At 58.0% G+C, this 26,471-nt stretch overlaps 3 protein-coding genes and 1 non-coding gene across 4 annotated transcripts; 3 read left to right on the top strand and 1 right to left on the bottom strand.

The window, feature by feature from the left end:
* Window positions 1-10,456: 10,456 nt before the first annotated feature.
* On the top strand, window positions 10,457-12,175 carry URA7 (CTP synthase ura7; the record flags this gene model as incomplete). Its single annotated transcript, XM_066773617.1, has 3 exons — window positions 10,457-10,470; window positions 10,525-10,996; window positions 11,051-12,175. The coding sequence occupies 3 exons, from the start codon at window positions 10,457-10,459 to the stop codon at window positions 12,173-12,175; spliced, it is 1,611 nt and encodes a 536-aa protein (XP_066636184.1).
* Window positions 12,176-12,748: 573 nt separating this feature from the next.
* On the bottom strand, window positions 12,749-13,718 carry YSA1 (ADP-ribose diphosphatase; the record flags this gene model as incomplete). Its single annotated transcript, XM_066773616.1, has 4 exons — window positions 12,749-12,987; window positions 13,158-13,471; window positions 13,538-13,572; window positions 13,677-13,718. 4 exons carry the CDS (start codon window positions 13,716-13,718, stop codon window positions 12,749-12,751), a joined length of 630 nt encoding a protein of 209 aa, XP_066636183.1.
* Window positions 13,719-18,700: 4,982 nt separating this feature from the next.
* Window positions 18,701-18,795, top strand: SLS55_002130. The gene has a single exon. It is a non-coding gene; the product is annotated as a tRNA-Ala (tRNA).
* Window positions 18,796-24,222: 5,427 nt separating this feature from the next.
* ERG1 (Squalene epoxidase) lies at window positions 24,223-25,593 on the top strand (the record flags this gene model as incomplete). Its single annotated transcript, XM_066773615.1, has 3 exons — window positions 24,223-24,525; window positions 24,611-25,247; window positions 25,319-25,593. The coding sequence occupies 3 exons, from the start codon at window positions 24,223-24,225 to the stop codon at window positions 25,591-25,593; spliced, it is 1,215 nt and encodes a 404-aa protein (XP_066636182.1).
* Between the last annotated feature and the right edge of the window lie 878 nt (window positions 25,594-26,471).

Here is a 26,471-nt window from a genome sequence, read left to right as displayed (position 1 = left end):
TGCAGGCATGCGTGCATGCATGATGCATGCCTGCATGCTTTTTCGGCAGGCTTGTGTGTGGATGGGACGGATGAGACGGGTGGATGGGAATGGGCAGGGGAGGGGGAGGGGGAGGGGGAGGGGGAGGGAGAAGGAGTAAGAGAGAGAGAGAGAGAGAGGAAGAGAGAGAGCGGGCGGTGTGGCGGCGGCCGGGGGTTGGTTAGGAACCCTGGTGTTAATTGTGACCGAGGCTCATGGTGAACGGGAGAACGCGGAGAGGGGGAATGGAAGGAGATTGCGAGGTTTAGGCGTAATTTTTTTTTTCGGGCGCAGCGGCAACAATCTTACGAACTTTCATTTTTAGCAGATGAACGGGGACACGCGACAAAGGGAGACAGATTCTCCGCGGAGTATCTGTAACTGCGCGGGAGATAGGTGATGGCGAGCTGGTTTCGCCGCTGATGGGAGAACCGGGAGCTCGGGGGTCAGGGTCAGGTATTTGATGAGACATGCAGTGGAAGACAGAAGCGTGGAACAAAACATGTGGACCGAGACGAGGTAGGGGACCGTGCAAGAAGGCTGTGATCTCGGACGAGAGTGAGCGAATTTGGCAAATGGTGGGTTGGTGCGCAACCCGTTTGGGCTGGGTGGCAGAAGAGGCTGCAGATGGGTTCACAAATGGGGAGACTTCGATGGTCTTTTGCGGATGGGACGGCTAAATCGGGACCCGAGCTGTGAGCCAGTGACGATGTCAAGCAAGCTGGTTGGCTGGCAGGTGGTCATGGTAGAGGTACTGACGGGGTGCCATGCAGGCGTAGCCGTGATCCATGTGAACCCTGCACGGTGCATACACAGCAAGTACAGGAGCATTGCTTTTCTCATTCTGAATGGAAGCTTCAACCGTTATTGAGCGAGCGCGGATGGAACTTCCCGCAAAAGGAGTCCAGTATGCAGGGTGTAGCCATCAGGGGCACCAAGTGGGTAAGGTAGCTGCGGCAGCATCGAGCCGAACCGACATGAATATGCGAGCTTGCTCGGGTATCTGATTTGGCTCTGATCGCCATAATATCGTGACGCTTCTGCAATAACGAAGACTTCGAGGAGAGTGAGCAAACCGGGCACAGTGGACACAAACCATTATGCAAAATATGAAAGACCAGTCTGCGTGCCCTCGCTTTTCTTTGGTTGTCGCTAAATCTGTTGTAAGCGAGTGAAGCTGTACAATCGCCATCGTATTCCGTACGGCTTGTTACCCAATTTGCGGAATCACGCATCGGGGTTGGTCCATGAATGGGACTGCTCACAATAAGTTGGAACGTCTGTGTGCATGACTGACGGCGCTGCGGATACCGTGCAGTGTCACAGAGCCAAAGGTTCTATCGGTAAGCCGGGGGGCTGGGCAAATTGCATCGACGCTGCTGTCAGCCCAGCACCATGACCTGTCGAATGAAACTGTAGCAGCAGCATCCGCCACGGATTGTGGTAGAGATGTCGCCTCAAATGTGGAGGAGGCTGGAGCGAGAGCCGGAAATATGCATTAAAGTGACCCGCATTGAAGAGAAATGTTGACGTGAAGGCGCAGACAAAGCATGAAAAGTCGCCGCAAGCAGCCCAATATTCTGTGCATATGATCGCTTGGCATCGATCACCAGGCGCATAAGCACTGATGCTGGCTATAGCCTGAATTGTTCGCAGCAATGGTTACAGTGGCCCGCTTGGCCTTCCGTCCCTGTGGGAAGAACATGTACGTTACCTTCCCCATTAAGGCGTGGCCCACCACGGCCGTGCACCGAGTCAGCCAAGTTTGACGGCTAGGTCGCTGGATGATCGAGTAATGGTGTTGCTTTCACGATTCGTTCCGGACGCTGATGCTCCCGCTTCCCCTAGTCTCATTTGGGCCCTGCCACCGGGTATTCGGGCGCGCGCATTCTGTGTGGAGTGCTGCTGGTGTGCTCGGGTCTCCACTATACCTGCTGCTGTGTCAAATGAGACGTGCTCGGGTAACGAGCCCCGCTCTGGCGGGTAGGCTGATCCTCCGTCTGCACAGCGCTGCCGCTCCGCAAGTGGCTTGATTCCTTCGGTGTCAAACCATCACTGACGAGGGTGGCATGGATGATGCTATTGGTGCTCGTGCCTTGTCCAAGCCTTCTGGCCCCAGATAACGTCTCCACTTGGTAAAAGAGGCTTGCTTCGAGATGTGGCCAGAGCGACTGCGACAGTTCCGCGACAAAGACAAGGTCAAGCCGATGAAAAGTGCCGGGTCACAGGCAAGACATGGATGATGGCAGCTCTGCAGGGTCCGGGTGGGCGTGGCTCGATGGGTTGTGACGGTGCAAAGTTAGCATCCCATGTGTCTGACGTGAGGTCAGTACTAAGTGCGGCCGAAAGCCTTCGCACAGACGCAGTGCGACAGTGCTGAAGGACTCAACGGAGACGAGCGACTAATTTCCATGCAGCCCCTAGCGCTTTCGCGAACGGGACGTGGCGAAGTCTGCTGCAAAAGGGAATGCTAGGCTTTGCAGAGATGGATAAATAACGCATCGCAAGCGAAGCGAAGCGAAACGTGATAGAAAGGCAGGTCCTTAAGTGTGCATAGTGAGACTGGTCTGTGGCGGACGAGACAATTGACGAAGAGTAGGTGGCTTGGATGCTCGAGCGGAGCAGCCTCCGACAACTCTGCATCGGGCTCTCCAACGGTTGTCAAGAGTTTGAAAGTAACCAAGACACTCACAGTGTGCTGCATCTCGACGACTGATGCTTGTTGACTCGCGTTTCATGGGTGTTCGGATTCCGTCATGTTATAGTGAGCTGTGGTATAGTGGCGGTGGATTGCAACCGATTTGATCCTTATGTGCATCGCAAAGGATGCTACGTTCTCACTACGTGGTCAGTTGAAGCAAATGCTCAGACATGAATGTGGGTTCCTAGACTGGACATATGCATCCAGAGGTAGATTTCAGCTGCCAGTCCAAGTGGTTCTTTCGCTACGACGCCCGCCTTACCCGGAACACTGTACGCAGCTCTGCGAAGACTCAATTCTTCTGTGACCAACTGTAGCAGAAAGCGTAGGCAACGACTGCTGCTCCAGGCGCATATGATGTCATAACCGCTTCATCGTCACGGATTCGATGTCCTCGTGTTCATGCTGAGAATAGTAGGAGACAAGGTGCGCGTGAGAATGCTGCATGCTATACGATGGTGGCGATCAGGTAAGAAGGGGCATCCGGGTCTTCAAGGACGTGATCGGCTCGGCGGTGCTAACGAGAAGCCGGGTTGTGGAGATCGAATAAGCTTGGAAGGATCGTTAGAACCTTTTCTGAACCACCCATTGCCACATGGAACAAGGATGAGATATCTAGGTCCGAGATTTGCCTGTGGTGGCCGACAGCCGGGAATAAGTGATCGGGTGAAGCGGTTGGCAATAAAGATTTCCTCATCGAAGTCCGCGGCAAGAGATGGGTTGTGGGCTTGGTTTGTAGGATCAACTCACGACTACATCAGTTCATGTTGGAGGCCTGATATAGCATTTCTTTGGCACCCACAGTGTCAGAGGGTCCGGCCCGAGTCTATGCGGACCCTGATACCTAGAAGGGATAACGGCGCTCGTTAGATCTCTCTGTAGAGTAGTACCGATGACAGCACAAGCGCTTGTGACGACCCACAACTTACAGCAATCTAGGTGTCTGCCGCGAGACGACGGTCTAACTCGTCGGCTAGGACTTCACTCCGTGCGGACGATCTCCGTGGGTTTTATCTGAATATTTCCCGTTGTGGTAGGCGCTCCGAGACAATGTTCAATAGGACCGGGTGGGTATTGCGCGGGGCGCCTTGAGCCAGCGCGAAGTGGAGGCCGTCGAACAAGTGGGTGCGTTACCCTTTGCCAATAGTGCCGTGGGTCCACGGCAGGAGTGCATCCAGAAACGTGGGAAACTCGCAATAGCTTTGGCGGAGCATGAATTTGCATCGCCCTCGGCTTGATCACCGTAACGGGTGCCCGGACAATTGTCAAACGGCTGACGTGCATTTTGACACAGCGCCACCACCACTGCCGTCATTCTCCGAGGCGCCGAGTTAAGAGAAGCCGAGCATGGGGATGCGATCGCAGATCCTGAGGCAGCAATGAGCGCGCGCGGGCCAAGTCGTCTCAAGCGCTTTGATGTCAGCTTGCGTGCAGTAGCAGGAGTCTGAAGCATGCTCCTCGGCCTCTGCACGTCCACGATCGTCATTCGCACGCGGACAGAAGATCAAGATGAAAGCTGTGTTGGGAGTTTCGGGCGATCGGCTTAACGGCGAGCAGCGCCGGCTTCACATGGCCGCGTTCGACGCTGGAGATCTGCGCGCCTTCAGGAAGTCGGCCCGGGTTGGTGTGAGTGTGCAGCGTGGCCGCTGTGTTGCCCGACAAGGCAGGGCGATATTCCTGGGGTGCGGCATAGGCGGTGATTGGCCGGCACGAGGGCGAAGAAGCTGCCAACCGCTGACTAGCCCGCCATGACGACCACTGCGAGATTGCGGTGGTGTGCTCTAAACCAGGTCCGTTGGCCAACCCGTGCTCAAAGCAGTGGCCTGATGGTTGCATTGGCTGCGCCCATCTGGAGGCGCTGTCGCAACCTTCTCGGGCACGCCAGAGAGCTGCAGGGAGCTCTGCTGCTCCACACTCCATCTACCCAGGCCATGGAGCTCGCTTGCGGATTCTTCCAGCGCTTGTGCAATGCCTGCCGCCCAGCGCCGACAGACCCGCAAACGGCCAAAGCTGGCAGCCAGCAGCCATCAACCGCCAGCCAGCAGCCGTCAACCAGCAGCCAGGGGCGCCGGGGCAGGAGGCGGGTTTCGCCCTCCCAAGGGCGCTGGTTCGCCGCCCGAGGTCCCGAGACAGCTGCACGACAAGCCTAGCGCACCAGTGGTCGGTGCCGTTATCTGATCCGCACCTGCAAGACGACCACCTGGAGGCATCGTGTGTCGACGAAGCCTGGTTCCTGGTCCTCGTGCTGCCTGATGGTCGGCTGCCGCGACTCATGGCAATAAGCTCGCGCCAGTGCTGGAAATGGCCCGAACGCCTCGCCACATCCCGCGCGAGCGTCCCCGCATCGTCACGCTGCTGTGGCTTGTGCCTGGCCGTCGATCGCCTTGTCCAGAGGCTCGCCGGCTGTGATTCGCCGGCCCATCTTATCAGCGTCATACAAGCTTCGTCGCTGCCTCGGCGGCTGTTCGGCGGCAGCAACGACCGTGCTGGGTAGCCGTCTGCTCCAGCAGCGCTCTAGAACGCTGTGCCAGGCCGGGGAGCGGGCCTGCTGATCCACCGAACCATGCGCAGATTCGGGCTGGAAATGAGCTGATGCTACGGTTACGCACCGCGGAACACTCTCTCCTGGCGGCGAGCACGCCAATGGGCGGCGAGAGAGGGCAGCATTTAGCCGGCGACGGGCAGCCGACGCGGGTACCAGCAGCGGACAGGCGAGGGAAAAGGGGAGGCAGAACGCCAGAGCAAAAGAAATGGAACCAGCGACCCGGTACAGCTATGCCCGGACTTGTCTGATATAAACATGGTCAGCGGCCGGTTACGAGGAGCTACGCAAGCGGAGAGAAATTCGACTCATTCCCGGGTCGCGTCCTGGTCACCGGCAACAGCTGCACGCCCTAGGCCCAGAGCGCACGCAGCCAAACCGTAAAAGCCCGTCATAAGACATGGGAGCCTGGTGCGCGCGGGCCACGGATCCAGGCTGACGCTCGGCGGCGGAGATGTGCGTCGCCTTGCAGGTGCCGGGGCCAGGGCGGTGATCAGGGAGCAGGGCGCAGGGGGCAGCGGGCAGGGTCGCCGTTCGCGGACGCATGCGGACTCGGCGGAGCATGGTGTGGAGGGATGGATGAGGTTGGCGAGAGGCCCGCCTTAGCGTCCACGGGTGGAAGCGAGAAAGCGTGCGCCAGCACCAAAATGCGACTTGTTGCCGGCCATCTCGTCTCGCGGCAGAGGCGTTTTGATCGGCAACAAGGCCTAAGCGTCGGCATCCCTGCATGCCCCAGCACGCCCGCTGGGCGGCGGCATCACCAAGCAGCAGCAGCAGCAGGGCGGCGGCGGAGCGGGTGCGTCTCGCTGGCGGGCGCGAGACACACGTCTCAGCGCCAAGGCTCTTTCCCTGGCGGATGAGACTTACATCACCGCCACAGGCGGCCCGTCGCACAGGCGCTATCGAAAAGCGCTGGCGCGGTGGAGCGCTGGAAGCGAGGTGACCAGCCCTGGACCAGCCCTGCCGGCCATCCCTTTTCATCGCCGCGCGCCCTAAAGCGGCAGGGCGGGCCACGCGAAAGCAGCAGGCGTCGCCCAGAGCGGATGGGCGCAGCGGCTTCAGTTGCAGCCCGGCGAGTTTAAGCATTCTGCCGCCGGCGCGCCGACAGCCCGCGGCGCTCGGCGGGCGTGCTGCTGGCCTCGGGCGTGTTATATACGCGCAGCGCGGGCGTCGCACGGGCGACGCAGCGGCGTCCGAATGGGAGGCGGGCGGCAGGCGTGGCCGCTTGGGGCTGCAAGAGGCGGCGAAAGCAGCTACGGCGTGGGGCAGATCTGGCCGTCAGTCAACGGCAGCTAAGGGACCGTTGACAGATCGATTCCTGGTTGCCAGACCCCCCGTCCTGCAGCGCCCGGCAAGCGGCGTCGCACGAGGGCGCACCGTGTTGACCATTCCGCATTCCAGTTTCTGGCCGCCGGCCATGCCTCCTTGCGGCGGGGCCCTCGCAGCCGGCTGGCATGTAACTGCGCGCTCACAAATTGCTGGGCGTGACACCTGCAGCGCCCACCGATGCGAAACAGTCGCGCCGCAAAACCTGGGGCCGCCTGTTTGTGTTTGACCCGGGAAAGGGCCTTATTTGACGATGCGCGACGAAAATGCGCATCTGCGCCTGCATCACCACCATCAGCTGCACCTCTCCTTGCGCATCCGGCTAGCCCGTGTGCCGCGCAGATAAAACCCGGCATATCCTGACCTGCCGCCGGAACGCCCGCCTGCCGCCCACCGTCCCATCCCAAGCCCTTCCCCAGGGCCCATTGGCCGCGCCGCGCCCCCGCCAATCGAGCTGAGTCAAGCCCACGCCTCGGCCGCTGCCATCCCAGGTTGTCGCAAATGTCTGGCGTGAGGCTTTGGCATCCCTGGAACAAATCCCAGCAGCCCTCGACTCCAGCATAGCCGACGCGCGCTGAAGCTTTCTGCCTGCCCATGTCGATCCAGATACAACCTTGACACCGCGGCCCGCTCGTGCCTTTTAACCTCCGTATCCGCCACACCGGACCGTTTGGGTCGCCTGCTGTTTCGACTGTCTCGCTGCTCACCGACTCTGGTCTGCGGGTCACGGCCAACGACGAGCGGAGCTCCCAATGCGGCTTCGTGCATCCTGTCCTGCTGCGGACAACTAATAACACGCATGTCCCGACCTCCAGCGCCGTCGCCGATACATCCTCCAAACCTCTCCCAGACCACCACCCAAATGGCCATGACCGAGACGCAGAACCTCCCGCACTTTCCTCCGCCGCCCTACCTTGACCCCTACCGCCGCCTGCCCCAGCCCGTCCAGCTTCCTCCCCTCTCTGTGCCTCGGGATCCCGTGCGACCTGACTTCCCGCCCTTCTTCTCGCCTTCTCAGCGCTCTTTACCCTCCATCTCCACTCTCTCCGCCGTCGCTGCTCCCTCCCAACCGAGGCCGGAGCCGCCCCGGCCACACGTCCGCTCGGCCGCTCCTGTCGACAAGCTACTCTCCTCAAATCCTTACACGCCGCCCCGCTCGGAGCCTCCCTACTCTCCTCCCCTGCAGTATGGTCGCACAGTTTCCCCGAGGTCACAGGTAGAGACCAGGGGCCCCCATCCCCGCCCGGTGGCGCGTTATCCGGACGAGCCTCGTCCCATCCATCATCCGGAGCCTGTCTATCCGCCTCAAGCAAATCCTCCACCGCCGCCTCCGCAGAGACAGCAATCCTACCAACCGCTACCATCCCCCAGCTACACTTCCAGCTATCCGCCGAGCAACGCCTCATACCGCGGATCAATTGACTCGCATCGAGGATCAGCCACGTCCAGCTATGGAACAGTTGCGACTTACGCTGAGCCTGCGGCTCCTCCGCCCGTACAAAGACCTCCGCCTCCGCCTCCGCCCTCCGTAACTACCGGCCCCGGCACCGTTCCGAGTGCAACTTACCGTGGGCCACAGCCAGACAAGACGTACGCTTCGCCATCCAGCTGAGTATTGCAAACCTGCTAATCGCTCTAAAGGCAATACGAGTACAAACTCGTGGTGCGGCAACAACCAGTTGCTGCCCGTGCATGTGGGTTTGGAGAGCGTGACCGGCGGGTAATCGACCCCCCGCCCATCATTCAGCTTCTGGTGACGGACCCCAAAACCGGGCAGTCAGATCCGGACGAGTTGCGGTATTCCTTGAACGTTGTGCATTGCACACTCTGGAACGCCGATGGGACCAACGAGGAGACAGCACTAATCCAGCCTGACCGGAGAACCACCCGGCGCCTCATGGGTCAACTAGTCGCATCACCTTCGGTTGCCAAAGACGAGCATGACGTCGAAGGCTGTTTCTTCTGCTTCCCCGACCTTTCCTGCCGCACGCACGGCAGATATCGACTTCGTTTCGTCTTGATGCGCATCGATCCGATGAACCTGCATGTCGGAGGACTGATGCCCATCCTAACAGAAGTATTGAGCGAGGTCTTCACAGTCTACACTGCCAAGGATTTCCCGGGAATGCGGCCCAGCAGTGCGCTGACGCGAGCACTGAAATTGCAAGGATGCAACATCCAGGTCAAGAAGGGAAATGAGAAGGCTTTGGCGAGGAGGCGAGCCAGCCACATCAGCGACGAGGATGAACACGGGGACAACGATTCGCATTCAGGGCGCAAGCGGCGCAGAGAGTAGATGGGATCGTGTTTGGTATCTAAAATCGGGAGTACTGTTACAGGGGAACACTTGGTGATAAACGGGCATACTGTGGGTCATATTAAAGCTGGCATGGAATACCCTTCTATTATCTCCCATTTGGCGTGCAGCACGCGTTCGAAGATTTCCAGCTACTCTCCTGACGAGTGCGCGTCTTTCGGCAGGGCATCGGTACGTAGCATTCTGGCAGCTACATATGCGGCACCTACTTTTGTTTTCCCGCGTCCTGTTCAGGTATTGTGACGATATCCCACTTGGGGGAGATGAGACGATTGGGACGAAACTGGCATGAATGGCATGAATCATGAAGATTGCGTAGGAGGCCAGGAGCTTGTACATGACCATATAGCAAATGGGGCGGTTTGCGTGCGGGTGTTTGCTACATGGGGGCTGCGCTCTTAATGGGGTTCACTATCGCCTTCCCGTTTGCTTTGGACTATCCAAACTTTGGTCAGCTTTATAAAGCACATTTCGATTCATGAACAGCAGAAGTACAGCTGAAATAATGTCCCAGGTGACTGCTCTGCCTCCTCCGACATGATCTGTTTTCTGGCATCAGGCGGAAAGAGCTCGGCAAGAGGCGGTGCCGGCTCATACGGAGATGAAGCACACCGGTTCTTCAACGTGGGCGTGAAGGGGCCATGCAGACAAATTAAACGCATGTATAATCCTACTGCTCCTTCGTGTCGTTTATGACGACGGCTTCTCAGCGCTTTGCATCCGACGCGACCCACGGGGCTTATAGTGGTCGTCACTATATAGTCGCCAATCTACTTGTCGCATTTCGGACGCAAACGAGCGGAAGTGGACGGCGAGGTGTGAGCTGGACGCGCATATGCTGCTGTGCGCTATCACATCGAGGATCGCTGCATCGCGTCTCATCGGGTAGCTGTCAGTGTCCTAGCGGGCCAGACTGATGGGAGCCAGCTAGGCGCGTCATCACCGCGCGTTGGGCTCCCGTGCGGCGCTGCGAGATGCAGGCCTGGAAGAGACGGGCAAAAAGCAGGGCGGCGAAAGGTCCGGTTGGTGGTTGGCCACTTGGCGCAAGGCAGCAGGGGCCGTGTGCCTTACGGTTTTTTTTCTGACTGGCGCGCCCAAGCTCCAGGGCCCCACCAATATTTTTTCGCGACGGTTGCCGTCACCTCGACCTTTCTTTCTTTCCCCCTGGCAACAGCCAGGAAAGGCACCACTTGGTTTCACAGCAACTCACAATGAAGTACGTTCTGGTGTCTGGAGGTATGCGACCTGTCCCCTGCCGCTTTTTGCGGGCGCGCGCGCTGACAGCTGCGCGCAGGTGTGATTAGCGGCGTCGGCAAGGGCATCATCGGTATGACAGCTCTCATGGAAACAACTCGCGTGCGCGCACCGCCCGACTGACGCGTCTGCAGCCTCGTCGACCGGCCTGCTGCTCAAGACGATTGGATTGAAGATATGTTGCCTGCCACGGGCGCGTCCTTGCACGCGCCGACTCTGGTTGTGTGGAAAATGCTGACGGGCTGTGCACGTCTCGTCGATCAAGATCGACCCGTACCTCAATGTCGACGCCGGGACTATGAACCCGAAGGAGTATGTCGCGTCTTTGCAGCCCCGATATGCGAGTATCCAGTAACCCAGTCCCAGACACGGCGAGGTGTTCGTGCTCTCCGACGGCGGCGAAGTCGACCTTGACCTGGGTAACTACGAGCGCTACCTCAACATCACCCTGACGCGCGAAAACAATATCACAACGGGCAAAATCTACCAACACGTCATCGAGAAGGAGCGCCGCGGCGATTACCTCGGCAAAACGGTGCAGGTTGTGCCGCACATCACCGACGCCATCCAGGCGTGGATCGAGCGCGTCTCCAAGATTCCCGTGGACGACACAAATGAGGAGCCGGATGTCTGCATTGTTGAGCTGGGTGGTACGGTTGGCGACATTGAGAGCATGCCGTTCGTGGAGGCCTTGACCCAGCTGCGGCATCGCGCTGGCAAGAACAACTTCCTCAACATCCATGTCTCGTACGTCCCGACGATCAACGGCGAGCAGAAGACCAAGCCGACGCAGCACGCTGTGAAAAGCGTGCGCAGCGCGGGCTTAATCCCTGACTTGGTACGCGGCCACCCGCTCAGCTGTAGGCGCCGTTTTATTGACGTTTCATTTTAGATTGCCTGCCGCTGCGAACGTCCGCTCGAGCGTTCCACGATTGAGAAGATCGCGCACCACTGCCAAGTCGATGTTGAGCAGGTGGTCGCGGTCCGCGACATGCCCACAATCTACCAGGTACCTGTGCTTCTTGAAGAGCAAGGGCTGATTCAATTCCTCCGCAAGGCTTTGAACCTCGATGTTCTCAGCATCCCCGCACCCATGCTCCAGAAGGGCAAGAACATTTGGAACACCTGGAAGGATCTGACCGTTACGCAAGACCACCACCTCGAAACGGTCAACATTGCGCTTGTCGGAAAGTACATTGAGCTTCACGACTCGTATCTCTCCGTCATCAAGTCCCTTGAGCATTCTGCGATGCGTTGCAGGAAGAAGCTCAACCTGATCTGGGTCGATGCGGAGCACCTGGAGCCGACCACGAGGCAAGGTGACCCGGCCAAGTTCCACAAGGCTTGGCACGAGGTGTGCACTGCATCCGGAATCCTCGTGCCCGGCGGCTTCGGGCAGCGCGGAACTGAGGGCATGATGGCCGCTGCGAAGTGGGCGCGCGAAGCCGGCACCCCCTACCTTGGTGTCTGTCTGGGCATGCAGGTAGCCGTGATTGAGTACGCTCGCGACATTTGCGGAATCACGGGCGCAACCTCGGAGGAATTCGACGCGAAGGCGGAGGACCGCATCATCATCTTCATGCCTGAAATCGACAAGGAGACGATGGGCGGTACCATGAGACTCGGCCTGCGCCCGACCCTTTTCCAGCCCGGTTCCGAGTGGAGCAAGCTGCGCGCCCTCTACGGCGAGGCCCCGCAGATCCTGGAACGCCACCGTCACCGGTACGAGGTCAACCCGGAGTACATCGAGCGCCTCGAGAAGGGCGGCCTCAACTTCGTCGGCAAGGACGAGAAGGCCGAGCGCATGGAGGTCATCGAGCTCAAGGACCACCCGTTCTTCGTCGGCGTCCAGTACCACCCCGAGTACCTCAGCCGGGTGCTCGACCCCAGCCGGCCGTACCTGGGCTTCGTCGCCGCCAGCTCGAAGTGCCTCCCGGAGATCACCAAACAACTCCTGGCCGAGGCGAACCTCGCTCCCAACGGCGTCAACGGCGCCGCCGAGGGCAAGGATTTTTGATCTGTTTTTTTCTTATTTGAAATGAAAGCTATTTCGCTTTTGGGTGAGCAAGCTATGGTGTGAACTTGGGACGGAGAAAGCGTCCTTTCGTATTTGGGTTTTTGGCAAGATCATCAAAGAACTGGTGGGGGGAACCGTGACATGAGGCAGAAAGAAAATAGCTATCACTTGGGGCTTCGAATGTTTTTGGTTGGCGTTGGTGGAGACAGACAGGGTGGGGGGTTTTTCGGCTCTATTACATATATACTTTGTCTAGAGGCTCGAGGTAAAAGTTTCCCACAAACTACTTGGTCTTGGGGTATTTGCTCTTGTACCAGGATAGTAGCAAAAAAAAAGGGTCTACCTTAAATAGGCCGTTACTGCCGTGTGCAGCAATAAAAAGCAAGAATGAAGATTTCAAGAAAAGAATCCCATCTCAAAATGTCACACGAGTTCCCCTCGCCCGGCACATGCACTACGCTGGCCCCGCTACCCGGTGGCCACGTCTAATTCTAATCACTGGAGCCTCCATCTATCATCCACGCTTTTTCATGTGTCTTTCGACTCCTTTCGTCGTCGACCCGAGCGATCCTTTCAGAGCTTCCACCTCTTCGCGATCTCGATGCCCTCGGCCAGGGTGCCGACGCGGGCGTCGATGGCGAAACCCTGGCGCTCGAGCTCGCGGCAGCGGGCATAGAGGTCGGCGAGCGGGACGGTGAAGCACTCGATGAACTCGTTCTCCTCGAGCTCGGGCTTGGGGTTCTTGTTGGCGGGCTTGGTCATGTCGACGGTGACATGGACCATGTTGAGGTTGGTGCTGCAGAAGCCGGGGTCTTTTTGAGAGAGAGATATATCAGTTTCGCCGCCTTCGGTGAATTCTTTGACTTTTTTTTTTTCTTCCTGCCTTTCGTTGTTCCCCCTCTCTCTCCCCCTCTTTCCTTTCCTCGTCTACTTAATTGGACAAGGGGGAGGGGAGGGAAAAAAGGGAAAGGATGGGACTAACCATTCCACATCACCGGACTGACGCCAAACCCCTCGGCGATTACCTCGCCCTCGTACCCCGTCTCCTCCTTCAGCTCGCGCACGGCGCACACCTCGGGCGTCTCGCCCGCGTCGATGAGGCCGGCGGGCACCTCGATGCACACGGCGTTGACCGGGGGGCGGAATTGTTTCTGGAGCAGGAGCGAGGGCGGCTCGTTGGGGGTCTGCAGGATGGCGACGATGCCGACGCCGTCGATGAGGGAGCCGGCGGGGCGCGTTTGCCGCTCGGCGGACTCCCAGTCGCGGGTTGTGGCGGTGGGGTCGGTGTAGGTCGTTCTATTGGAGGGCGGGGGAGAGGATGTTAGAGGTGAGTTGGTGGTGGTGGAGGTGGGGTGGAACTACTTCACCAGGCGCACCCAACGGGCGTCTTTGGGGTCCTGTGCAGCGGGCAATTGGTGGTTAGTATGCGCGCCAGGTAAGGCGGGGAAGAGAAGTGCCCGGCTGCTTGTTGTTTCTGCTTGGAGTAGCGGGGATGACGTACCAGCGGCTCGGTCTTGAGCACCTTGGCGTCGGCGGCAGACATTGCGAGCGATTGTGCGACGATGGTTTGAAAAGGTATGGTTTTGAAAGTGTGGTGGGGTGGTTTGGCGGCAGGCTGAGGTGTTGGTGTGAGAGAATTGGTGTTGTGCCCCGCGGCCGACGCGCGCGCGAGTCAATTCGCGGAGGAGATCAACGATGACGCACTTCGATCAGGGTCCAACCGCGGCACTCTCCCGCGCTGCCGAGAATCGAGCCAAACCCGCAGCTGCCTCACAGCAATATTGCACCATTCTTGAGCGGCAAATTGAATCCAATCTCACATTTCCATCCGAACAACTACCCACATAGGGACAGTGTCGTGAGTCAACTGCCCGTCCAAGACCACACCTTCTCGCCCCGTCGTATTCGTCCTGCGAGGACCACCGATCTCCAACGTCGCGCAGTTTCGTCTGACGGCGCTTTGTCTCGAAAGTCGCGGTGTGAGAAAGGGGGCGAGCGGTGAGTGTGAGTGCCCCGTACGTAGCATCGCCCCGTTCTCGCCGCCGTTCTGCTGTGTTTCGAACCTTGCAACTCAAACCTTCCACACACCCGCTTCTCTCCGGCCCCCGTTCAGACCACACCTCGTTCAGCCCAGACCGCCAATCCCGCCTTTTCCTACTCTCAATCAAACCAGATCGCCCGTCCTTGCTTAACCGCCTACCCGCTGGCCCCGACCATCTCCGCCCACGTCGTACCGACTCATCTTGCAGCGTGCAGAACGGATCCTTTTTTTTTTTTCCTTTTCCTGTGCCTGTCCGATCGATCTTACCTGCGTGCGTGCGTGCGTGTGCGTTGTGTGCGTGTGTGCGCGCGCAGAGTGCATTGGAACCGCAGCATCTATTGATTCTGTGGTCACAGGTTGCTGATGTGTACATACACCCGCCTGTCGCCGACTGGACCGCGGGATTCGTGTGTGTGAGTGTATGCCCTGCGCGTGCATGTGGGTGTACATGCAGAACATACAGACTGCTTCATATCCGGAACCAAAAAGGAAGCCAAAAAGAAAGAATAAGACAGCTTCATACGAATATGTACAGTACCTGTAAGACTCCTGCCAGCGGCCGAACCGCCTCCCTCTCCCCCCGGCTGCCTCTCAGTCAGATATTTGCCGGATCTCCAAGCAGCCATCCGTCCCGCCTGTCTACTCCTGAGCTGGGAAGGAGGAAATGAGATGCAAGAGAAGGGAAGAGGAGAGGAGAATGTGGCCACCAACGGGCCGTGGGCGTCCAATGAATTCATGCCACGGTCCTTTGCGGCTCATAATCCCGTGCAACGTTCCCTCAGCCCAGCAATATCACCAGCCACCCGGGCAGAGCGAGTGGGCATATCGCGGGTACGGCACGGTAATCCTGACTTGACTCTCAGGATTGATTTGATCGCCGCTTTCCCGCTCCTTCTCCGACCGGAGCACACAACGCTGATCGAGAAGAATCCCGGGCCTCGTGTGGCCGAAGGGAGAGAGCTGATGTGGCCACTGATCGAAGTTTGCGCCAATGAGAGACGCACAGCAGCAGCAACACCCATGTGGAAGCGGTCGAAGGAAGGGGCACACTCAGCCGGTGACCTACCAGATGTGGGGCTTTTTCTTTTGCCAAAAGTCTCGCACATTAACTGGCGCACAAGTTCGTCTTTCGTTGCCGTCGTACCGTCACTGCGACTGTGTGAGTGTGTAGGTGTGTGAAGGTGTATGTGCGTGTACGTGTGCGTGTGCGAGATAGCAGTGTGAGTGGTGTATGTGTGTGTGTATGTGTGGAACAAGCAACACCTTTCTTTTAATTTTTTTCCTTTTCCAATTTTTCTCCGCCTACCACCCACCCACCCTCTGTGTCGCCGCCACCGCCGCCATCCCACGGGAACGCTTTTTTTTTTTCTTTTTTTGTCCCAAGCCAATCTTCTGTGCTTTTCTCTGCCCCATCGGCTCCACGGCCCACCCCAGACGAACCCTGGCTTTCGGATATGCACGTCGCACGATGAGGTCGCACAGATCGATAAGCGCGTTTCGACCCCCCCATTCCGCGCGCCAGGGATGTGGTGGAAGGGGGAGGAAGGGGAAGGTGTGAGAGTGAGACAGCAGCAACCTTTTCGGCGAACCTTCCGGCTGTGGCTGATGGACATGTGTTGGGGTGGAAGGATTATGCAGGTGCGGGTGTGTGTGTGTGGGCTGTGATCTGCCGTGTGCCATGTAATGCGCGTGATGAGCAACATTATCTGGCGTGGTGTGTGCCTGCGATCCCGGGTTTTGCCATTTCTTCCCCATGGAGGAAGGGAGGGCGGCCGGCGCCGGGGGAAGGGGAGGAGGGCGAGAGAGAGGGTGGAGGCTTGGTATGCCGACCAGGAATTCCCCCGTCGCCCCCCGATCGATCCTGTGTAGCCATGACGGCTTGGGCATGTGGCACCCGTAGCGTGATCTCCTCTCGGGTCCGCGGGAAAAAGCAATTCTGAAGCGCGGTCTGGATGAGGCTACGTACCTGGCGGCTGGAAGGCATTCAAGGGGCCGTTGTTTAAGGCTGACAGACGTTGGCGAAATGATGTCATCCAAGTGCGCGTGCCTCAGGTTAAGCTTTTGCGGAATGGCTCCATTAGGCAGAAACTAAAGCTGGGCAGTGAGCTGGAAGTGGAGGTGATGATATAAACGGGGGCGACATTCTCGTTTGGCAATCACACTGTAACGCTCAACGCAGATCGAAGTGCCTCAGATGGGTCTGTCTGAAGCGTATTTGCTACCTTCGTTACCTGTTGAGGAAATCTACGCAAAGGTTTCCGCTGGAAGGTCAACCCAGTTATTTGGATCCTTTCCATATAAATAAAGTAGTAAAGGGATGTCAAGGAGCAGAGAAGACACAGATGTTCCGACACTGGGTTAAATTAAACTACAGCCAGCAAGGGACGAGGAGGACGACGAGAATGATGAAATAGATTTTAACGGGAGAGGAAAACTAACTTCTCTAGACGTTCATGTCTTTCTCTCCCGGATACGGGGTCTCTTGAGGTATCATCGAGAAAGAAATACAACAACTTCTGTGTCTCGGCTCTCCACTAGGCACCGCATTATCAACGGGTAGTAGAGGGCGATAAGAGGCCCCGCGGGATTTAGACTTCGAAGTAGCCAGATCGTTACCGCTGCCGTTGGGTCACACATCATGCATTTACATCCCGATGACACGGTCTTCCTTAATCTGCGGACCCGGTGCACAAGCTATATAGCACTTGCTCGAGTCGACACCGTTCTCGTAGGGGCATAGGTACTGCTTAAGACTCTTTTACAATGCTCCTTCTTGATGGTCGAGCACCATTTCAAATTCAGCTGTTTTTTTTTTTTTTTTTCTTATAGAAAAGGGCATATCTCGAAATGCCGCTTCAAGTCTTTCCTCTTCACCACCACAATCACCACCACCACGCCGCCCGATCTGTCGGGAGAATGGAACGAAGTCGGTCACCTCGCAGGCGGAGGTTTGCGAGGTCTCTTGCATCGAAAATGGTCGGCGTCGGGACCGGTTTTTCTGTAAGATGGATAGGCATGGTGTATTTGTTATCCAATGTCTGAGAATGAAGGTGCGACGAGATGTGAGTATCATTGCATTCAATTTAAACCATGCGGCGTGTAGTGCTTTTGACTAATCCCTGATTAGAGAGCAGGTAGCGAGTATCCAGCAGACCCAGTACGTCGGGCAGGCGAGCCCGGGGACTGGACTTTCCACTTAATAGGGTGTCAGGGGTTACTACTCACTCCTCTTTGCACAGCTTCGTCCTCGGACCTTCTTCATTAGACTCACCGGCATAAGAATGAAATACTTCGCCGCCTCCCCGCTAATCCTTTGATCCGTGGTCGTGGTCGACGCCGTCAGACGATGAAGATATCGGCGGGGGCGTCCACCCCCCAAATCAACTTCTAGGCATTCCATACCCTCCTTGTTGTTTTGCGGTGTGTAGAAACATGTCTAGGAAATGCAGGGGAGATGCGGGGGCCCCGGGCTGGCGATTAGTGTCTTTCCATCGTAATGCTAGCAAGCGTAAAGATAAACATGGGGAGCGTGGTGAGCAAGATGGGACTGCTCCGGTCAATCCCATGCCCATGTCCTGGTATGCGTACTGTCCAAGAATCGACGGGAATGCCGTTTTGTAAGTCTTCTTTGGCGACCAGCACGGCCTAATGCCCGTTTGCCGCGTCCGTCTTTACCAAACACCTGATATTGCGTTGCCAATTCCCGATCAACTTCCGAGACCAATTATGCACTTAATACCCACTTGATGTTCTGCGGTGTCGAACCACTGGAGGATGCATAGACTGGCAGCACCAAAGACTCTCACTTGTACTCAGGCAAACGCAGTCGTCCCCAACGACTCGTAGGTTGTCGGATCAATGAGTTCGATATAGTCCAACAGTGCTCTAACACACACACACACAGATGGGAAGATACTGTACTCGGCTGCACGGTGTGATAAAAACGACCATACGCTCTGAAGCTGGGTTCCGTTAGGCTCCATAGCGGCCTAAGCATAATGCCCTGTGACTAGTTTGAAGCCCATTATGGTATGTTGCGGCGGGCAAGGTGATCTTTGGGCGGGTGGCCGTCTGGAAAGTAAAGTTCATCGCATCCTTTGAGGACGTTGAGGCTCCACTTATGTTGCAATATAAGTAAGGGCCGTCTATCGAACACTGTATTAAGTGTAGTCGGCTGTGCGTTTTTTACAACAACTTACCTTATATTACACCATACTTATATAGGTAGTAGAATTCAATATCTGGGTCCGGACAATAGATCAAATTACTACATAGGAAGAGTATCAGGTCCTAGGTAGAGCTAATAGAGCTCGGATTTTCTGTCACCCGATATAATCGACCATCCTCATCGGAGCATAACGGGAGGCTTAATGGTGCTATTCTATGTAGTCAAGGCTCACGCCTAGGCTCACGTTTGTTAATAGCTAGTACTTAATGGTTAACTGTCAGTCAATACTCCATCAAAGCAGCACAAGCGCCGCATCGGGTCTGTGGTTTAGTGGTATAATACTCCCTTAGCATTCAGCATCGTCTTGATTTCAAGTGGGAGTGGTCCGGGGTTCGATTCCCCGCGGATCCAGTAGTCCTGGTTAAATCCCGGGGTTATACCTTCTTTTTTGCATCCATGATGCCCAAAAGGGGGGGGTGTGGTTGGTGTTGACGGTTCGGGAGGCAATTTTGGTGGATTTCTTTTGATTTTGCTGCAACACCAGGGATTGCGACTGACGAACTCGGGCCGGGCAGCCATGCAAGAGACCGGCAAGATCAGCTTGTGTCGTTGCGTGGGTGGCTGGTTGGTAGGAGTGTACAGAAAATTTTTGCGGGGGTCGGGTCGGGTCGGAGTGTCGGAGGTCGGAGACGGACGCGAGCGGCAGGGGTCCGGCAACGCTAGCGCCCGAACCGGCCGAGTCCGCTGTGCCGCCGATGGTAGCCGAATGCGACTACGACGCGCGCATGACCCTGCGTGGCGTGGGAGGGAAAAAGGAGAGACGAACCTTGATCGTGGGCAAATTGAACATACGGGCCGCCGGCGGTGCGCATCATTGGCGACGTCGAGGCTGGCAGGCGTGAATGCTCTGTACGGAGCGCATTCGTGGTAGACATCATGCGGACCTGCAGCCTGGCCTTCAATAAAACATACAAGACCACCGTCGTAAGGCGGCCTCGAGGATTGTGGAGGGTGAAAATAACCTTCACACCTACGTAGGTCGGTACCGCTCTTCGCCGCATCATGGGCTGCCATGCAAGCTCGGTCGGTCAAAGCTGTCGTCTGGGCGGCCGGCTTGGCTTCGTAACGGAAAATCACTACGACAGGCTGGCGTATCTCCTGATGGGAGCGCAGTTTCCTCTTTCTTTTTCTCTCTCCTCCCTTCTCTCGAATGGGACGAGGTGACGCGATTGCGATGAGCGATTGTGGGCGAGCGTCTCGGTGCCGACCGTACGCGGAACTTGTGTCCGCGAGCTTGCGTTGCCGCCGTTGTAGAGGGGCAGAAATGCGCAAGCGCCTGCTGGATTGAGAGAGCGGACGACTGCACAGCCTCGCGGGGCGCTGCGGCGGGCGTCTCAGGATGTGTGCTGGCGCGAGGTGAAACGTGATAGAAGTCGCTGCGGTGATCTCGCGAATCTGGCGGGAGCGCTATGGCAGACAGCGTTGCTATTTGCAGCGGACGGTGGCCCGTGGTTTGATTTGCTCCAGCGGCGCTAAGCCTGTTCCTGGCGAGGGGCTCCCCTGCCATCTCTCCCGCCCGGCAAATCATCGCCCAATCGCCTCGTCATCACCACCCACTGCTGCTCCTCGCTTGCGCATCCTCTGTGCCGACTCGACCGACTGCTGCCGTCGCCCGCCTTCTCGCTCGTCTGATCGTCCGTCTGCCCGCCGCCCGCCGCCCGCTGCCCGCTGCCCAGTGCCCCGCGCCCTGCGAGCTAACAGCTTCTACCGTTTCGAGATCTGTCAGCCTCTCCATTAAACGGGTCGCCATGTGGACCTCTATCTCTGGTGACCGCTGCGCCAGGCCTTCCCGCGGAGGCTGCGTCGCCCGGTCGCTGGAATGAGCCGCCGTGGTCCTTGGTCGACTGCCCGATTGCGCCAGCCCGATGCCGCTTTGGGCAACCGTCGCTTAGTGAGTCCCTCGAAAGGGCCTATGTGTCTTGGCATCGCTTCGGTTGACCATGCGCCCTGTGCCCTCGACCCCAGCATGGAAGCTTCCTCTGCAACCTACCCACTTTCGACCCAAGTCCCGGACACTGCTCAGTGGCGTGGACGATGGGTGCCGCTCATCCGTTCTGGCCTCTTCCGGATCGTCGCCCTCTGTCTCGGTAGACTGGTGATGTGCCGTTTCCTGCATCTGCGCTCGTCAATGTCTGCTGCTCGGAACTCGCGTTCTTCGTACCCTCTGCATCCAATAATGCGGGGGCATTGCTCCTTTGGATTGGCGCCGCATACCGGGGTCTGCGCGTACACCTGCCCACCTGTCAGGACACTTAAAACGTTTCAGCTATAGCCAAGCCCCCGAAACGACTTGGTTGATTTGCCAGTAGCCCTTTGCGGCACTCTGCGCGAGGGTCCGCCCTGGTCACCCTACTATAGAAGGCAATACCCGCCATGCCGACCAGTGAGGTCCTTGTTCGCCCCTCCCGTCCCTCTCCGTCGGACCTGCCGCTCTCTTTTCTCCCCAGTCGAGTAGAGCTTGACTGACTCTGCTCGCATTGTCGTTCTTTCTTTCGCCCAATTCCTTGCCCACCACTCTTTTCATCCCGACATCTAGCTGCCCCGCAGCACGACGATCTTTTTGCAACCTCTACTCGTTATATCTAATACTAATCATGGGCGGCTTTGCAAGTATTGGCTTGGTCTGGAAGTTCTTGTGGGTGAACCTGCAGAAGCGCCTCCCGTATCCGAACTGACGTGGCTTGCAGTATCGTTTTTGCGTGCCTGATCGTGCTCACTATCCTTGCCGGGCTCTGCAAGCTCCTCTACAACAGGCACCAGTAGGCTTCATCTTTCTAGCCTGCTCTCCATCGCATTGCTTATACGTTCTCTAGGTTGAAGAAGCACATCGCGCTCAAGGAACAGCAAAACGCAGCGGAAACGGACAATCTAGCCTTGAATGATAGAACGAGGGATGAGGGGGATCTTTTTGGAATCAGGGCATTGGAAGCTGGATACTATGGCGGCGTTGCCCAATCCCGCCCAGGCTCTCCGACCGGGTCTTCAATGGGCTCCTCTTCCAGACATCCTTCCATCAGCACCAACACTTTGATCGGCAGCGCCGCTTCTCAGACACCAAAGCTTATCTCCCCCGCCACCAGCGTCACGAATCTGCCTCACAGCAGAAACACTTCTGGAGATGTTGCACCAAAGACGCCATCATCCCCGCCGCGCAAGAACCTGCCGCGCAGGAACACGCCGCCCACCTTGAGGCTGGAACCCTCACAAGCAGAGCTTACTGGTAGGAAGAACCACGGCGTTGTTGAAGTCGTCATTCAGAGGCCTGCTTCTCCCACCACACCCACTTCTCCTCTTTCCCCCAAATCCGTATTGCACCACGACATGGGTCCCAGCTCTCCGGCCATTCGCATATCGTCGGCGCCCGATGATCACGAGGAGAGCCCAATGTCGCCCGAAGTCCTCCGCCCTGCCGTTTACAACCCAGACGCACCGCAGCTTCCCATAGTGGAGTCCGTGTCGCGCATCTCGTGGAGGCCTTCAGCTGCAGACGACATGGCCGCAAATGCGTACTCGATGGCTGCCTCGTTGGATTACACCATGGGCGCTCCCTCTGCGGGAAGCAACCCTTCATCACCGGCACGCAGCGCATCTCCGCTCCCGTCACCCGTCAGAGTGTACCCGCAATCTTACATCCCCCGGCGTTCGCGAGATGAGGGCCGCTCGATTTTCCCCGCCGAGCCTCCCCAACAACGATCCAGGAAGAGCTCCTTCTCGTCAACTAGGAGCCGCCGCACGAGTTAGTTTTCCTCGTTTGACGTGCTGTCGCTGAACACGACTTGTTGACATTGCTGTAGAAGCCGAAGACGAGGAAGATGTCCCCGCTGTCCCATGTTTGGAAATCGAATCCGACTTCTACATTCTCCAACCCACGGTTTATACGCCGCAACACAAACGTGATGTGAGCGCGTCAGAGAGCGCCTACAGCACGGACTCTCTACACCGCCGCTCGTCGGTCTCCAGTGCTGAGACGGTCACGGAAGAGACGTTGGCCGCCACTAAACTCGGGCTTGAGCGCAGTGACAGCATGTCCAGCCGGAGACATAGCATCGGCGCCAACTCGCTGATGCCACCGCCATCACCAAACCCAGGCAGCACGGACCGATTCAGCGACTTTTTCGACGCCTATTACCGGCATTCGCAGTCGATGGATCCGAGCGTCGAGGTTGGGCGGGTGGAAACGTTGGCGATTCCCCCGAGGCATTCGACCATCGTCGAGGTGCCGACACCACTGGCGTCGCCGATGCCCAACAGCAATCGCATGAGTGTACAGATGGCCCAGCCCGGGATGGCGCTCTGACGGAGCGTGCTGTAGAACAGTGAGCGAAGTCGTTGATGCATATTCCCCAAGGCGTTTTCCTTTCCTCTGAGCGACACCATTGCGAGCATTTCTTGATGATTCTGATTCCCACCGAGTCCCTTTTCCTTTTTGCTACTCTCTCTCTCTCAAGACCGCGCAATATCGCTTTGCGACGGCATCTCTCTTACTACTCAACCACCTCCTTATACGGCACCTACGGCCAATGACGTGCACAGAAGAAGACAGGCAAGACGGAAGAAGATAGATACAGGCACTTGTATATAGTAAAAGTGTATAATAGTAATAATACCCTTTCTGCCGGGGCGATGCGCGTCTTTCCAAGGACAGGCGCAGCTCCTCAGAGGGCCGAAGAGCAACAAGCAAAATTGTCGTAGCAATGGTGATTGCCGGTTGTCGGGGACTCTCGCGCCAATGAGGACGATGGTTTTATGAGGAGCCGATCGTTGTTAGACGAAGTGGACTCTGAGGCGTCGAGATGGCCGCACAATGAGCTGACCACCACGTGTTTGTGGTGAACACGGCGCCCGCGCTCCCCCCGCATTTGGCTGTTGGTGCGACCGTGCAACGGCGAGGAAAAGGTGGCCGGCTCCCACCGCCGCCTGTGCAGCGGCAGGCGGCAATCGGCAATCAGACTCTGTTCCTGCATGTGAAAGCGCGGCAGTCTCACCGCCCTCAGCAACGCCCGCGCGCCCCTGTCCGCCTTCGCTTTTGTTGCGCCACCCGATTCCCCATTATCATGACCCTGGCCCAGCAATCGCGAGACCTCTCGACGACTTTTTTTCTTCTCTTGCCCTGTCGGCTCGTCCCACACGTCACCACTCCCTGGGGCCAATCTTAATACTTTAATTGATCATTGGACGACTGCATTTTATAATAAGCTCGGGACCCTGCAGCAATTTCTGGACCAACAAAACGCGCTCGGCTGATCCTATTCGTTCCCTCGCGCCGCAATCGAGGGATTCGTTGGAGCCTCCCAACCCGTTGACCTCCACCTCCACCGACCTCCACCACACCCGCGCAATCCTCCGCGCCTGCGCCGCCGACAAATCGCGTCCCCCTTTCCGACGAAACCCATATCATCGTCATCGTCGACTTCCGCAGCAGCGGCAACAACGCACCACCTTCCTCCGCCACGCCACCCACGCACAATCAGCCCGACACACACGCTCAACAACCACCCAACAATGCCGCTCATCCTCGACGACGGCAGCCCGTCGCCGGCGGGCACGGACCCCACGGCCCAAGGCCCGTTCCGCGACGAGCAAGAGCGGCGGCGGCGCGTGCACCACGACGCCGACGTGGTCATCATCGGGGCGGGCGTGTTCGGCACGGCGGCGGCGGTGGCCATGGCGAAGCAGGGGCGGTCGGTGATCCTGCTGGAGAGGTCGCTCAAGGAGCCGGATCGCATCGTGGGCGAGCTGCTGCAGCCGGGCGGCGTGCAGGCGCTGCGCACGCTGGGCATGGAGTGGTGCATGGACGGCATCGACGCCGTGCCGTGCTTCGGGTACGACGTCGTGTACTACGGCACCGGCGTGGGCATCCCGTACCCGAAGGAGGTGCAGCCGGGCAGCGGCGAGAAGGGTGGCAAGAGGCCGCAGGGCAAGGGCTTCCATCACGGCCGCTTCATCCAGAAGCTGCGCGAGGCGGCGACGAGGGAGCCGAACGTGACGGTGGTGGAGACGGAGGCAAAGGATCTGGTGCGGAATGGGTGGACGGGGCAGGTGCTGGGCGTTGAGTGCTCGACTAAAGGGGAGAAGGACTACGTGAGTTTTTCCGCGAATTCTCGCGGCTCGTTGATCGGGCTTGCGGGGAGGGAGAGAAGAGAGTGATTGCTGACGGAGCCTGCAGTACTTTGGCCACATCACCCTCGTGGCCGATGGCTATGCCTCCAAGTTCCGCAAGTCGAACCACCCGCACCGGCCCGAGGTGCGCAGCAAGTTCTTCGCGCTCGAGCTGATCGATGCCGAGCTGCCCATGCCGGGCCACGGGCACGTCATCCTGACCGAGGGCCCGCCGGTGCTGCTCTACCAGATCGGCACGCACGAGACGCGCGCCCTCATCGACATCCCGGACAAGCTGCCCTCGGCCTCGGTCAAGAACGGCGGCGTCAAGAACCACCTGGAGAACGTGGTGCTGCCGAGCCTGCCCAAGTGCGTGCAGCCGAGCTTCGAGGCCGCCATGCGCGCCGGCAAGCTGCGCTCCATGCCCAACTCGTTCCTGCCGCCTGCCACCAACCGCACCCCCGGCCTGGTCATCGCGGGTGACGCTCTGAACATGCGCCACCCGCTCACCGGTGGTGGCATGACGGTCGCCTTCAACGACGTTGTGTTGTTGGCCGAGTTGCTGCACCCGGATATCGTGCCCAGCCTGGCCGACCACCGCCTCGTGCTCAAGCAGATGAAGGCGTTCCACTGGCGCCGCAAGAACTGGGCCGCCGTCATCAACATCCTCGCGCTGGCGCTGTACGCGCTGTTTGCCGCCGACGGTAAGCCCTAAACCCCACCCCCTCGTCACTTGTGCTCGAAACCTGAAAAGCTAACGTGTGACGCAAACAAGACCCGAACCTGAAAACGCTCCAGCTCGGCTGCTTCCGCTACTTCCAGCGCGGCGGCAACTGCATCGACGGGCCCGTCGGCCTCCTCGCCGGCATCATCCGCCAGCCGCTCATCCTCTTCTACCACTTCTTCTCCGTCGCGCTGTACGCCATCTGGATCCGCGTCTCGGAGGCGCCGCTGCTGATGAAGCCGTGGGCGCTGATCAGCAGCATCGCCGTCTTCTGGACCGCGTGCAGGGTCATCTTCCCGTACATCTGGTGCGAGTTGAGGCCTTGATTGCTGGACGTGGTGACGCCACAGCATCTTGTGAGAAGTTGGGACGGTGGTATTCATGAACAGAAAAAGCTGGGGAGTGGGGAATGGGGAGAGCAGCAGAGACGGGGGCTCTGTCGTGTAGATGTATGTTGTGGGCTGCGCCCTGCCGTTGTTGTCGTCATATTCGACGCTATACTGCTTTTGCAAGACGTGCATGGCGGTTTTTTTTCCCCCCCTTTCAGAGAAAGAGAAGGAGAGATGAAGACGAATTACTGTTCACGGTTTCGACGAAAGTTTTTATGGCGTTTTCGACGCCGCCTTTGTATAGTACAGACGGCTTTGATCAGTTGCTGTTGATGAGAAATAGACCGGTAATTTTTAATGGCACTTCTTCTCTTTTCAAGAACGTCACTCACTTGAGAGGGGGCGAACGTATGTAACAAGCAAACGCAAAAAGGCAAAGACTATACAGCGAACAGCTGGAGATCTGCGATTTGTCTTTCGTGTGGCTCGATCAGCGATCGTGCTGAACGGTTGAGTTCCACCGAATCCTTCTCCGCCGACTTGCCGCTTCGGGGGGAAACACGAACAAGGTCTTCTGCCTGGGGGTGTGTGCGCGGAAAGAAGAGCCTTGCGGATCTTCCGACGACTCACTCCCTCTCTGCCTCTCTTCTTCTCTTCTCCTTCGCCGACAACAACCAGTGCTCGTCCGCCCCACCCCCACCCTCACCTCCCCAGCAACATACAGCATGCTGGAGGATCTGGCCATGGGTCCCATTCCGGAACCTTTTTCGGAGCTTGGACTGTCATCGGCGATGGGCTGTAACGCAATGATGGATTACTCCGTTGACGACGATATTGGTGGAGTACAAACGTTCGAATTACTCTTCACGTCTTTA

Source organism: Diplodia seriata, assembly GCF_021436955.1.
Source record: "Diplodia seriata strain FDS-637 chromosome Unknown scaffold_2, whole genome shotgun sequence".
Taxonomy (NCBI): domain Eukaryota; kingdom Fungi; phylum Ascomycota; class Dothideomycetes; order Botryosphaeriales; family Botryosphaeriaceae; genus Diplodia; species Diplodia seriata.
Note: the sequence above shows the minus strand (reverse complement) of the source record. Positions and strands in the feature narration are given on the sequence as shown.